Raw genomic sequence first — 12,614 nt, 5'->3', positions numbered from 1 at the left:
ACACTGAGCAGTGAGCACTACTTTGCATGTTGAGAAACATGATGAACACAAGTTTAGCCTCTCACTGCCTCAGTACATAAAATTCAATAGAGATTCTCGAAGCTTTACTCGAGCAAACAATGACTAGCTTGTCATTTTCTGAATTTAAAGTATACACCTTGTGTCGACTGTCGAGACATAGTGTTTCCCTACACGAGTTAAAACGTAATCTTCTTTGGGACACGGGAGTTGCTATGAAGCCTCCTTGTAGTACTGAAAGCAGTTCCTTTTGTTATAAAGTTTTACTTTGTGCTGAAAAGAATACATGCATTAAGATGTAATGAGAATAATGAAGAAATTGTTGTGCAGCGCAACAAAATTATTCATAATCGATAACATAGACAAACCTACAGATGACAACACCAGTAGTGAATGTTAAGCAAAATCACAGAATCTTCCTTTACAAGCACACAAAACATTATTTCGAAACAATGTACTTAAGTTAAAATACGACTAATCTCCTTCAGCTAAGCATCTGCTTAGCACTGAACATTTGAACAGGCTGATAAGCTTTTGCCAAAGATGAATGGCTTGCATTACAAACTGAAGCCGTCGGGAAACCAAACCAAATAGGCCTAGTTGTTGCAGCTAGTTGTTGCAGCTCGCTCCAAGGACTGAACTTGATTCTTCAAGAACTTTACATAATGAATAGCTTCATCCAGCATTGAGGCTGTATCCATTTTGGTTCCTCCAGGAACTAATCTCTGCAGTATCCTTATCTTCTCACTTATCCTTTCACGCCTGTGTCTGGCTGCAACACTCTGAGGATCCTTTGATATTTTAACATTCCTTCGCTTTGGCAGCTTTACAGATTCTGGATCAATGTGAATTGGTTGCATTGCGGCAATCCTGAATATCATCTCCCTCATTGCTGCCATAGAGTTTCTCTTCTGTGAAGATGAAGACAATGCATTCGATAGTTCACCCGAGTTTCTTAACCTCTCAGGCATGGAATTGGATAACATAGCTAGTGTAATTGGTTCTTGAAAAGTATTGTTGATAAATGATATGGAGGAAGGACTAAACAATATTGGTGAACTTAAATTTGAGTTATCAAAGATAGGTAGTGTAGGATCATTGCTAGTAGCAGTGCCACTTGATAACTCTGCCAATGGCATTTCAGAGTAGGGTCCAAGAAATTCAGTTAGCTTATCCATCTGCATATATTATCATCATCATCTCCATTAATATTTGATCTTCTGTTGCAGGCTTTAGTAAGTCCACATCCATGGAATCTACCTAACTCTATTTAACTTCCAACAAAAGAAAAAAGAAGACAACTTAGAGCACAAGGAAAGAAAGCAACTGACTGAGGAGGGATAAAAAAAACTGACTGAGGAGGGATAAAAAAAACTGACTGAGGAGGGCTAAAAAAACTGGACAGAGGGATGGAGAAGAGGTCAGGATTATGGGGAACGAACTATGGAAGGAGTATGTGACCAATATGGCATTTACAACATTTGGTGCAACTGTACAAAGTGTTTTACATTCTATCATCACAGACCTGTAACTTCTAAGGTTTAATATCATCACAGACCTGTAACTTCTAAGGTTTAAATTTTTTCCTTCTACTTGAATGTCAACAATCCGAAAGTCAATCGAGCGGTTGATTATTTTGTAGGTGAGGCGTGGTTCGTTCATCATATTAGTCATAAATCTATCGAGTAAAATTCAACTTTGGAAGGAAGGTTTATCTAAACGCCATTAACTTACTTTACACCCAACCACATTCACATGAAATGAGTCAGAAGAACATCCCCACACCACAAATCAGTAAGCAGACGCATACACCCCTTCAATCGAGTAATACACTAATACCAGTCATCGATTATGGGATATATAATCTCAGATAGATCTGGACATGTGAACCGTCAGATAAAAGTGAGCCCACCTCTTATTCATTATTATACTACTACTGCTGGGGAGAACAGTTCTCTAGGCGGATCAAGAGTTGATGCTACTGCTAAATGCTAATCTTGTATATTCTGGTGAAGTAAGCAGTTTTTTTCACAAGGAACTGAGAAGTTGTTAACAAGAATTGTAACTGCTCTTAATTTGTGCTCTACGATTACTAAAGAAATCTGATACAATAATCCCTTCAGAACATAATCATTGTTGGAGTGATTTTCATTGTTGGAGTGATTTTCAGCATCCAAGTCATGATTGTCTGTTCTAACATAGTACCGTTCTAACCTCTATTGGGAGACATGATTATATTGAAATCGAAGAGCAAAGAGTTACTTTGGTCTTCATCGAAATTGTACAGCACACTGGTATATGACCCCAAGTAAATCTTAGGACGACTTTCTGTTTGTCTGGAATGAACCAAAAAACCTGGAATAAAGATTTTCTCCTATCTACAAGGCGTGCACTGTACAGATCTTGAAATAACTGTGTTTAATCAGCGGCTCAGAGCACAACATATTATGTATTTCAAATCACCAGAACACCCCAAATGACTATCCAAATCAATTTGTTACAGTGAATGAACACCAAACAAATATAATTGCGACCATCAAGGCAATTCAAAATTGATCAACTCACCACAATGAATAAACAAGTATTCACATAATCACATCCGTGCACTGGTTTATGTTCAGTTTAAGCCCAGAACAATTAGAAGATAATATTATCTAAAACTCAGGGAGGTGATTCTAATATTCTAGAAAAGGGAAAAAATAATAAGCTTGTGGGCATGAGAGAATAAAATGCCGGAAAGTCGGGCTATGTTCTAATACACATTCTTGTTGAGGCGGGGGAGGGGAAGAAAAACAAAGAAAGGAAGAATCTATGAGTTGTTTTGTGTTGTTAGGTATTGACTGTGTACCCTTCTCTACCTGATTCCCAAGAAGCTGACATAGAGTCATAGAGATAAGTAGAAGGGTTAACTAGTATTATCCCCTACTAGATGAGCCAATTAGGATTTCCCCCAACTAGATGGGGAAATTAGGGTTGGTTGACCGTGTTTTTTTTGTGTGTACTCAGACCCTAATTTCCCCATCTAGTTGGGGAAATCCTAATTGGCTCATCTAGTAGGGGGTAACACTAGTTAACCCGTAGTAGAAAACCTTCTCACCCTCTCTACAGAAATAACAATTTGGTGCACGTTCTGCAGGCTGAGTCAATCTGGACTCTGGAAAGGGAAAAAAATCAAGAAGCAGAGTGCTAGATACTGTTGGGCTGGGTGGGTTTTCTTTTATTTTTTATACTTCCATTATTTACTAAGGGAGCAACACCTTATCTTATCTATACCTAAAAAACACATTTAAAATCCACCATCACTGCCTCTTCCCTTTCCCTCCGTAAGGAACTCTGCAAAAAGCAGAAGATTAAAACAACATACAAGCATACAGATCAACAAGTTAATACTCATTCAGTACAGATGAAAATATGGAACCTAACCAATAAACTTCCCCATTTAATCTCAAAAACGACTCCGTGGCAACAAGTTCACTACTTCACATTTTACTGTAGTTAAAGAGGATGACCCCCAAACACTAGCTCCACAACCCTTGGCATGTGGAGCATGATCTAAGCATTCCTAGGTAACAATCTTTCTCCTAACCTAGCTCAAAGAATGGAAAACCCAACTCCAAAAGAATTACCACGGTACTGGCGGACAAAAACAAAATTGTGCAATTGTAGACGACCAATACTCTATAAACACAACTTCAGAACAGTCTAGATTACTATGGAACTTTTTCCTATAGTCCTTACAAGTAGAGTTGTAAGAGAATGTAGTATGAGATATCTAAATAAGAGAGTACATCTACGAAAAAAGTACCCGCAATGCCCAAAGCATGTACACATCCTTGGGTAAAACTACTCCATGTCCAACAACGAATCTCATATGAATACAAAGCTGCCCAATGGAGAAGGTATACTCTGGAATCAGAAAATCTCTCATGTTCCTCTCCACCCAGAGGCTCCATATATCTTCCAAAGATACAATATTCCACAACTGGCAACTGTCATTGGAACAAACTTTAAAGACCAGGATGAAATTATTACTTAACCCGATTACAGGACTACCCAACCCACCCCATCGATGGACAAAGTGACAGTAAACAAGCCAATAATACCTGGTGATGGATGAAAGTGTTACTGACCGACTGCTCATCACGCGTACATAAAAGGCACAAGTTAACAATTAGCTTCTTCTCCTAATGAAGTTATCTACAGTTGATCTTACCCTGTGCAGCAGACCACATGAGGAAAGAGACCATGGAAGAAATTTTGCATTTCAAAATGAGCTACTAAGTTCGGGAGTGGACTAACTTGAGGTCAATGCAGGTGGGACTTGGGAGCAAAAGGAAATATAGAGAGACCTAGAAGAGAATCTTCAATTCTTACTATGCCCATTATCTAACCACAAGAAATCGCAAAGTGAAACTTGAAGATGAAGATAACATAAAGTCTCAGGACGTCGAAAGTTTCCACTTGTGCTTGTTGCGCCAATAACAAATACGTAAGATTAGTCAGAACACTATAACATCTATGTATCTAAAAACCAATAAGATTTTTTTTTTTTTAAAGATATAGAAGTCATTTGTATTAGATAAAAGTGGAAACAAAACAATTTACCTGCCAGGTAAAAGGCTAAAAACGAAATTCTTTGGACCCAGAATAAATCGCTAAACATAATGACCCTCCCTGTAATATGAAATTTAATTAACTAATAACCTAGATTCACGGCCATCAATCCATTGAACTCCCAATTAGGGGTGTGCACGGGTCGGGTTTGGAACTAAACCGATGACTGAACCGACCCTATCGGTTTATACTTTACAGTAACCGAACCGAACCAATTTCCAGCCTAACCGATCCCCAAACCGAACTGACTGGGTTACAGTTTAACCGAAATTAACCGACCCAAACTGACCAGTTTTCACATATTTTTAAATTAAATCAAATTAAATATGTATACTCTAATACAGCCCGGCTCTCTGACGGACCATCCGTTTACGGACTCTTAAAAAAAATAAGAACTCACGTGTTAAACTTTCTCTCTCTTTTCTTATCTTAAATTTTCTCAACTAGCCCCTAAGTGTGGTCCCACAATAAAGAAAGAAGTTAAAAGAACTCTCTTCCCTCTCCCGACTCCTTCTCATTTAGCTTGTCCTTCCCACACTATTTATTAGGTAGGGTCATCCCTCTCCACAAATAATAAATGACTCTCCACCTCAACTTCCAACTCTTAACTTTTCTAGAGATTCGTGTAGTGCTCTAACCTAGAAACAATCAATGGTTTTAAATTTAAGGTTGAAGGTCTACCTTATTGTGGGAGTTCATATAAAAAAGTGGTATAAAAGCATGAAAGAGTGCATTATTCTTCTTCGTTCTCATCCTTTGGATTTTCTCCCCCTTTCCAATTATCTGTTTTCTCTTGTGCTGATGAAATTTAAGTCAAAGTCTTTTCTCCACTCTCTTATTCTTAATTAATAATTAGACTAATACACTACCAACTATTGTGTATTGTGGAAGAAGCTTAGGGGATTCTTCTTAAGATTTTGAGCACTGCTATTGAAATGGGGTTGTTAATAGCGAGTTGTGATAATTGAGGAGAAGATACTTTGATGAAATAAAAAAAGGACATAGAAGTTTCAATACTGTTTTGATAATTCGTTGCCTATAAGCCTCTATTTCTCAAGCTCTTCAATTATCGTCATGATTTATTATAAATTTCAGCATTAATTAACCAACTGTTGTGATTGACAAATATTAACTTGATCATCAAACCCCAATCCTGTAAAATATACATGAACCGACGAGAAAGAAAAGGGGAGATACAAAATTGGGAAGACAAAAAAGATGAGAGAATAGAGACAGAGTGGTTTGATGAAAAGAGACTAGAGACAGTAGAGAGACAACCTTTTAGGGCCCACCTATTTAATGTTTCTCAATTTGTTTTGTTTTCAAAACTTTTCACACGTGAGTTCTTATTTTTTTTAAGAGTCCGTAAACGGATGGTCCGTCAGAGAGCCAGCCTGTACTCTAATATATATATTATATATAACGGGTTGGTTCGGTTCTGTTCGGGTTTAAACCGACAACCGAACTGACCCTATCAGTTTTCATATATACTTAACCGAACCGACCCGACTAATAAGCATAACCAACCCAAAACCGACCGGTTCGGTTCGGTCGGTTAGCCTGATTTTATGCACACCCCTACTCCCAATCACATAACAATAGACAGACCCTCTGTGTGTTCTGTGCAAGCCATTAAAACCCAAAAATAAGCAGTGAATTGGAACTATTTCCTTTGGACAGAAGAGATCTTGTGGATACCCAAACACTGGACTGGACAGTGAACCTTTACACATCACATTAGAGGGTAATTAGGACATCCTCCGGAGGCCATCTAAGACACCAAGAACAACTTCTAAAAGGCCGCCACCCCTGGAAGAGCTTTGGACACCCAGATTGGTGCCTTGCACTATGAAAGTTGCAATTTGCCCTATGAAAAGCTAAATTACTTAAAACACTTGGACTATACCTACAAAACTTGAATAGTTGGTTGTCAGATGTAGTGGGCAGCATTTGTGGTCACATCCACTTGTTCTGATCACCATCAACAAGCTCATCTACGCAAAAGCGATAGTCTTCATACATTTTCATCCATTGATGGGCCATCTCAAGAGATATTTTGGAGTCAAGTCTTAGTCTCTCCATCTGCATTTCAGAGGCGGCTGATGAACTTTGTTGCTGAAATGAAGGACCACAAAGATTTAGAAAACAGTTCTTAGGCTTACCAAATACTCCACAAGCGTAGCTACAGGAAATTAAAGAATAAGATAAGTAGTTAATTAAGGCTCAAACTTCAAAACAACTTGCGTATAGCAAAGTAGTATCATAGGAAGGTTGTATACATAAAAGATGCGTCAGAAGAAACAAGTAGGACAAAAAATAACACGTCCTACAGTGCAACTGTGCACGATTGGACACAAATTCATCACATATGCAGCATATTGCACTGTTCATTGACATATTAAACATTAAATCGTAAAATGACTTGAAGCCTCATGTATGAATGTATGATTATTTCGCAAAGATCATCACTTTCAATTTGAATAATCTCCACAAACGGTCACTATCAGTTAATGTTTTAATATTATCAAAAGAGGAAAGCAAATTTAAAAGTTTTCAAGGCCATTATCTGATCTGCTGATCATAAACTCTAATACTAGATATATTTATAAGTCTAGGTAAGCCCTTTCACTCATCCCAAAACGCTCGCACTAAGGGGTTTCAACTTTCAAATTTCCACCTTAAAAGAGGTGACACAATTACCAAAGAGTATAATCCGAATATGATACTCAGCTTTTCTTGTTTAACATTCAGCTTTTCTATTTTAACCTTTTTATATATAAATCAATTAAGAATCATATCGTTACCTTGCTGATAAATCATATAAAATATTGGAGTTTAATGCCAGATCTTAGCTGATGTCTTTAGTAGAGCATGTAATCAAGTCTTCGTCTTATGCAAAACTTAAATTTCCTGAATAAAATTCTTGACGGACAATTTTTCCCGAACAAAACAATATTGAACTAGCAAAATATTAATAAATCCACAAAATAAGGAAGTTATACATAACATATACAAAGATTAAATGCAGATAAAGAAACAATCTACCAAAAGTATGTGCGCAAGCTTAAAGAAGATTGGTAAGACTAAAAAGTAACCTGAAATTCTTTAATATGACTGCTCATCACATGAGAAGTGTAATAGTGCAGGCTGACGGAAGAGTGATAATGGAATTTACATCATTGTCATTGTCTTTTGAATTTGTATACTCATACAGAGGTGGTGGTAATGAATGACGACCTATGCCTTCTAGAAGCCTGTCTGTTCACTGCTGTCTGAGGATTTTGGAAGAATGAGCGCCTAATCAAAAGAACATTATTGACAGGACCTGGCAAGTCAAGCACAAGTCAGATAGATGGGTTGATCGAGAGCAATATCTAGAAGATAGAACCGGAGCTAGATAAAAGTCACCGGTTAGTCAGTCACACCCTTTACATAAAGATACAGCGTAAAACCACAACAAAAGCTTCCCAGATATTGAACACAAATAAGGAAAAGACGTATATGACAATAAATTAACATGAATGCCTCAAGCTTAATGTGAACAAGAGCTATCTCCAAACTTGGACTTAAGGATACAGCAAAAAATACTGACCCAAACTAGTTTCCTTACAGTTAAGAGAGAAAAAAGAGTATCTGGCTGCTTAAGCGCATAGCAACAGATTAATTTGTTTAAAACAAAGAACCAATTTTCCACGTACACCAAAATGTTCAAGAAGGTGAAGCGAGCAAATAGATAATTTTCCTCATATACCTTTTGAATGTTTTAACATGCAAACAATCTGAAGAGTTTTAGTATCTAAAACACGAATCGTTCCATCCACCAATTCGGATACGAGTAAGTTCCCATCCATGTTTAAAGCTAAGCAAGAAACAGCCTTGCTGTTAAATGAAATCAACAGATAACTATTAAAGACGAAATACAGAGAACTGCTTGAATTTAAGCATTTAAAGCTGTTTTTAGATATGTTTGTGTAAGGTGTGCCACTATAAAGTGTAAGCTAAGTTCAAAGCAGATCAAAAGGAAGACGGATAAGAATTCGGATATATCCTACCCATCCATGTTTAAAGCGGAAATAAATAAGAAACAGCCTTATATTGGAAATATTGATTTAAATGAAATCAACAGGTAACTATTAAAGACGAAATACAGAGAACTGCTTGAATTTAAGCATTTAAAGCTGTTTTTAGATATGTTTGTGTAAGGTGTGCCACTATAAAGTGTAAGCTAAGTTCAAAGCAGATCAAGGAAGACTAAGAATTATTAGCTACAGCTGACTTAATCCTAAGTTGAAGTTCGCAAACCTGTGCTCAGATAATGCACCAGTTGTATGCATCCCAAAACTGCTACTAGAGGTGTTTTCAACACTAAGTGCAGTAATGTATATCTTGCCATCTCTACTGCCAGCAAAAAAACTCTTTTCAACAGGATCCAGTGCAATTGCATCAATTATAGAAGGGAACTCAATTGTTCTTAACAACCTCCCCTCAGATATGCCCCAAGCCTGAGACATCAATCATGGAAAAAAACTTAGCAAGTGCTTGAGCAAGTAACTTCAAAAGGAATGCTAACAGGCAACACACTTTGCAAATCACAACATGCCCATCTCACAGGAAAACACACTTTTAGTCTCCAGGTTCCAAAACTGCACATGATATTTAAAAGTTTTAGATAAAAACTGCGCCTCTTATTAAGATGGAATGTTAGCATTCCTCTAACCATCAAGGGTTTTTGTCTCTCAAAAATTAACCACCTCTTTTGTAGAACTATAACTCGGGTGATCCTACCAAAAACACATGCGGAGAGAGTACAAAGGAAGATAAGTCGATGATAGGTTCAAGTCATTGTTTTTTGCTGCTTGATCTTTCACGTGTAGTGTTTTCCTTGTATTGTAGGCATCCTCGGGCTACTTTTTCTTATCAATGAATTTATTTTCCCGAGCAAAAAAAATAAGAAATGTACGCTTCACTTCCAAATGCGTACAGTTGCATCAAGATTAGTCGGCTAGGGAAAGAGGATTAAGGATTGAAGCTTCAAAGTTATGGAGGCATTAGTCAGCAAAACTCTTATTTATAGCCAATCAAAAAAACTCTTATTTATCTTGTTAATTGAAAATGTAATCATGTCAGTAAGAAATTTGAGTCGCTTTAAAGATTCAACAGTTTCATACAATCAAGTAAACATCCCTCAAGATAAACAATTTCTGTGACGTAGAACTTTACAAAGTATCTTTGTGTACAAAAAAACGAAAAGAGGTAGATAACTGTACTGAAACTATAACAATGAAGTAATTATAATTCTCAAGCACAAAGATGATTACAATATAAAAAGTGAAAATTAGAATGTACCTTACCTTTCATGTTCGATCTTCAGAAGCTGAAATGACAATTGCACTGCATCCTCCAGATCCACATATAGTGTAGAGATAAGGCTGATGTGAACAGTTAGCATTAAATTTACCAGTATACAGTATACACATTGTGAGCGAAGATGGTTTTCATTAGTTGGTTTGAAAAATGTACAATAGCAGACCACATTGCAGTGAAGTTGATGGACATTGAGCTGGACTCATTGTGCTTCACAGTCTGCAGGTCTAATGAGTCTTATACACTGAGCAAGTGTAATCTAACTTATCTTGTATCTAACACTTGATCTAGCTGATTTTTATACCTTTTCCCATCTCAGTTTACACTGTATTGCATCTAACAACCTGTGTATCTCCATGCTTCTTGGGTGAAATTTATCACCCACTAGGAACTCATGAATTTCACCATCCACTTCTATCCAACTTAATCCAGCTACCTTCTCCACTCCCCTTTCTCCCATCATTCTCCTCATTCTACCAAATTCCATCCATTTGCATGAATTTGCATATAGGTTGGATAAGAGAATATAACCACCGCCATAATCGGGTGCAAGCTCTACTAGTTTTTGGGCTGCAATCTCTCCAATCTCAATATCCCCGTGCTTTCTGCAGGCAGCGAGCAATGTACTCCATATCACAGCACCAGGCTCCATAGGCATGTAGTCAATGAGCATTTTTGCTTCTCTCACAAGATTAGAGCGACCGAGAAGGTCGACCAAGCATCCATAATGCTGAATCCCAGGCTCTATATTATAAGTTTTCATGAGGTTAAAGAGCCTTATGCCTTGTTCAACAAGACCGCCATGGCTGCACGCATTTAAGACACCAACAAAAGTCACATAATTTGGTTTAACCCCACATGCTTGCATTTGAGAGAACAGGCGCAGGGACGCCTCGGCAAATCCATTAACTGCATAACCAACAATCATGGATGTCCAGTGTCCCACATTATTCTTATTCTGAGTGTCTTGAAAAACTTTTAAGGCACTATGGATGGTACCACATTTGGAATACATATCAATAAGTGCAGCACCAAAACCAGCATCAAGCGAGAATTCATTGCGGATAACATATCCATGAATCTGTTTGCCCAAGCAAAGAAGACCCAGATTAGAAATCACAGAGATAATAGTCATCAATGTGGTTTCATCAGGGACAAGCCCAGAAAGTTGCAATCTGAGAAACAGCCGAAAAGCCTCATCAAACAGTGACTCCTTAGCACATCCAGCAATGATAGAATTCCAAGAAACAACATTCCTCTCCGGCATTTCATTAAACAGTCTACGAGCAGAATCAACATCCCCTGCTTTAACAAACGCATCAATAATAGAATTCCAAGAAACAACATTCTTGTCATCTAATGACATTCCTTGAAACACTTTACAAACACTCTCAATCTTGTCACATTTAGCATACATATGAATCAAAGAATTCTGAAGAAAAAGATCTGAAATAAGCCCAGTTTTGAAAGCAAAGCAATGCAGCTGTTCCCCTTGTTCAAGGGCGGAAAGTCGAGCACAAGAGTTAATGAGAAAAGTGAAGGTGAAGTTATCAGGAAAGAGGCAGCGGTGAAGCATTTGATAGAAGAGTAGAAAAGCTTGTTGGGGTTGATGGAGTTGGTTGAAAGCTCTAATAAGAGTGTTGTAAAGAAATGAACAAGGGGTGGTTTGATGATGATTTAAAAGGGAAAGAGTGTAGTAAACGTCGTTGATGGATTTTGGAGGACAAGATTGAAATGAAGAGCAGCAAGATTGAACGAGTCTTGTTGTTGGGTTGTGATGGAATTGCCCAATTTTAATGGTGTGAGCATGGAATTGTTGGATGTCTCTTAGAGTAGACAATGATACGTTTGCTGGAATAACAACCGTCATGTCTCGACCACTGCTTCGTAACAATATTCTAATAATCGAGCTATGAATAAATAAGCTCACCTGCTACACAAGTCGTCCTTTCGAGGCACTGAGAATACACAGTTACTCACTAACTAAACTAGATAACTGCTAAGCAGTAGGGCGTGAGCGGAGGATGGAGAAGAGAGAGGGAGAGATGAGTTTGTGGGTGGGGAGAGAGTGAGTTAGGATTTGGTTAAAGGGAGAGGGAGAGGGAGAGGGAGAGGGAAAGAAAAGGAAGGAGAGAGAGGGATAGGTGAGGACAGATGTCAGCATAACCCCCTTCTGTCCAAATCGTTCGCTCCGCTCACTAGTAAAATAAAACTAGTATACGTCATGCTTCTTTACTAATAAAACTAGTATACTGCTCAGCAGTGGGGGCTGAGCGGAGAGGAAGAGGGACGAAGAGAAATAACATAAGAGATATGAGAACAGACAGAGAGAAGCCAACCAACTTGGTTTTTGTCCGCTCACTCGATAACCCCCTTTCTGCCAAGATCGTTCGCTCCGCTCACTCATTCGATTATATTTTTCACAATCATCATATATATATTGTGTCCTATTAGAAATTTAGAATGGTGAGGGTGCGATATACCGCCCCATGGTAATTTCTCACGGTTCAATACTTACTAGCGTGAACATGCACCATTAAACCCTGATTTATTGTGTTTACCGAACACTAAATATGTTTTTTCAGGATCCTCGCACATGTTAAACTCTCATCCCTCGC

General features: G+C 37.9%; 1 protein-coding gene and 1 long non-coding RNA gene across 5 annotated transcripts; one reads left to right on the top strand and one right to left on the bottom strand.

The window, feature by feature from the left end:
* Positions 1-306: 306 nt before the first annotated feature.
* Positions 307-5,698, top strand: LOC147525121 (uncharacterized). Its single transcript, XR_015221036.1, has 2 exons — positions 307-1,557; positions 1,591-5,698. It is a non-coding gene; the product is annotated as an uncharacterized LOC147525121 (long non-coding RNA).
* A 580-nt stretch (positions 5,699-6,278) lies between these two features.
* On the bottom strand, positions 6,279-12,216 carry LOC147525120 (protein ROOT INITIATION DEFECTIVE 3-like). 4 transcript variants are annotated; one of them, XM_086605476.1, is made up of 5 exons: positions 9,979-12,216; positions 8,935-9,134; positions 8,384-8,511; positions 7,728-7,957; positions 6,279-6,747 (listed from the first exon to the last, which is right to left on the bottom strand). In XM_086605476.1, the coding sequence occupies exons 1-4, from the start codon at positions 9,988-9,990 to the stop codon at positions 7,839-7,841; spliced, it is 459 nt and encodes a 152-aa protein (XP_086461602.1). In that variant the 5' UTR covers positions 9,991-12,216; the 3' UTR covers positions 6,279-6,747; positions 7,728-7,838. The 4 variants fall into 4 exon arrangements, with proteins under 4 accessions (XP_086461602.1, XP_086461598.1, XP_086461594.1 ...); XM_086605472.1 differs by having other exon boundaries at positions 9,984-12,207; XM_086605468.1 differs by lacking the exon at positions 8,384-8,511 and having other exon boundaries at positions 9,979-12,207.
* Between the last annotated feature and the right edge of the window lie 398 nt (positions 12,217-12,614).

This window comes from Coptis chinensis, chromosome 1, assembly GCF_015680905.1.
Source record: "Coptis chinensis isolate HL-2020 chromosome 1, ASM1568090v1, whole genome shotgun sequence".
In the NCBI taxonomy this organism is placed as follows: Eukaryota; Viridiplantae; Streptophyta; class Magnoliopsida; order Ranunculales; family Ranunculaceae; genus Coptis; species Coptis chinensis.
This window is presented reverse-complemented; position numbering and strand designations above follow the sequence as displayed.

Excerpts from the sequence above, each read along its gene's own strand:
- LOC147525120 (XM_086605468.1), bottom strand. The coding sequence starts at position 11,866 with ATGACGGTTGTTATTCCAGCAAACGTATCATTGTCTACTCTAAGAGAC.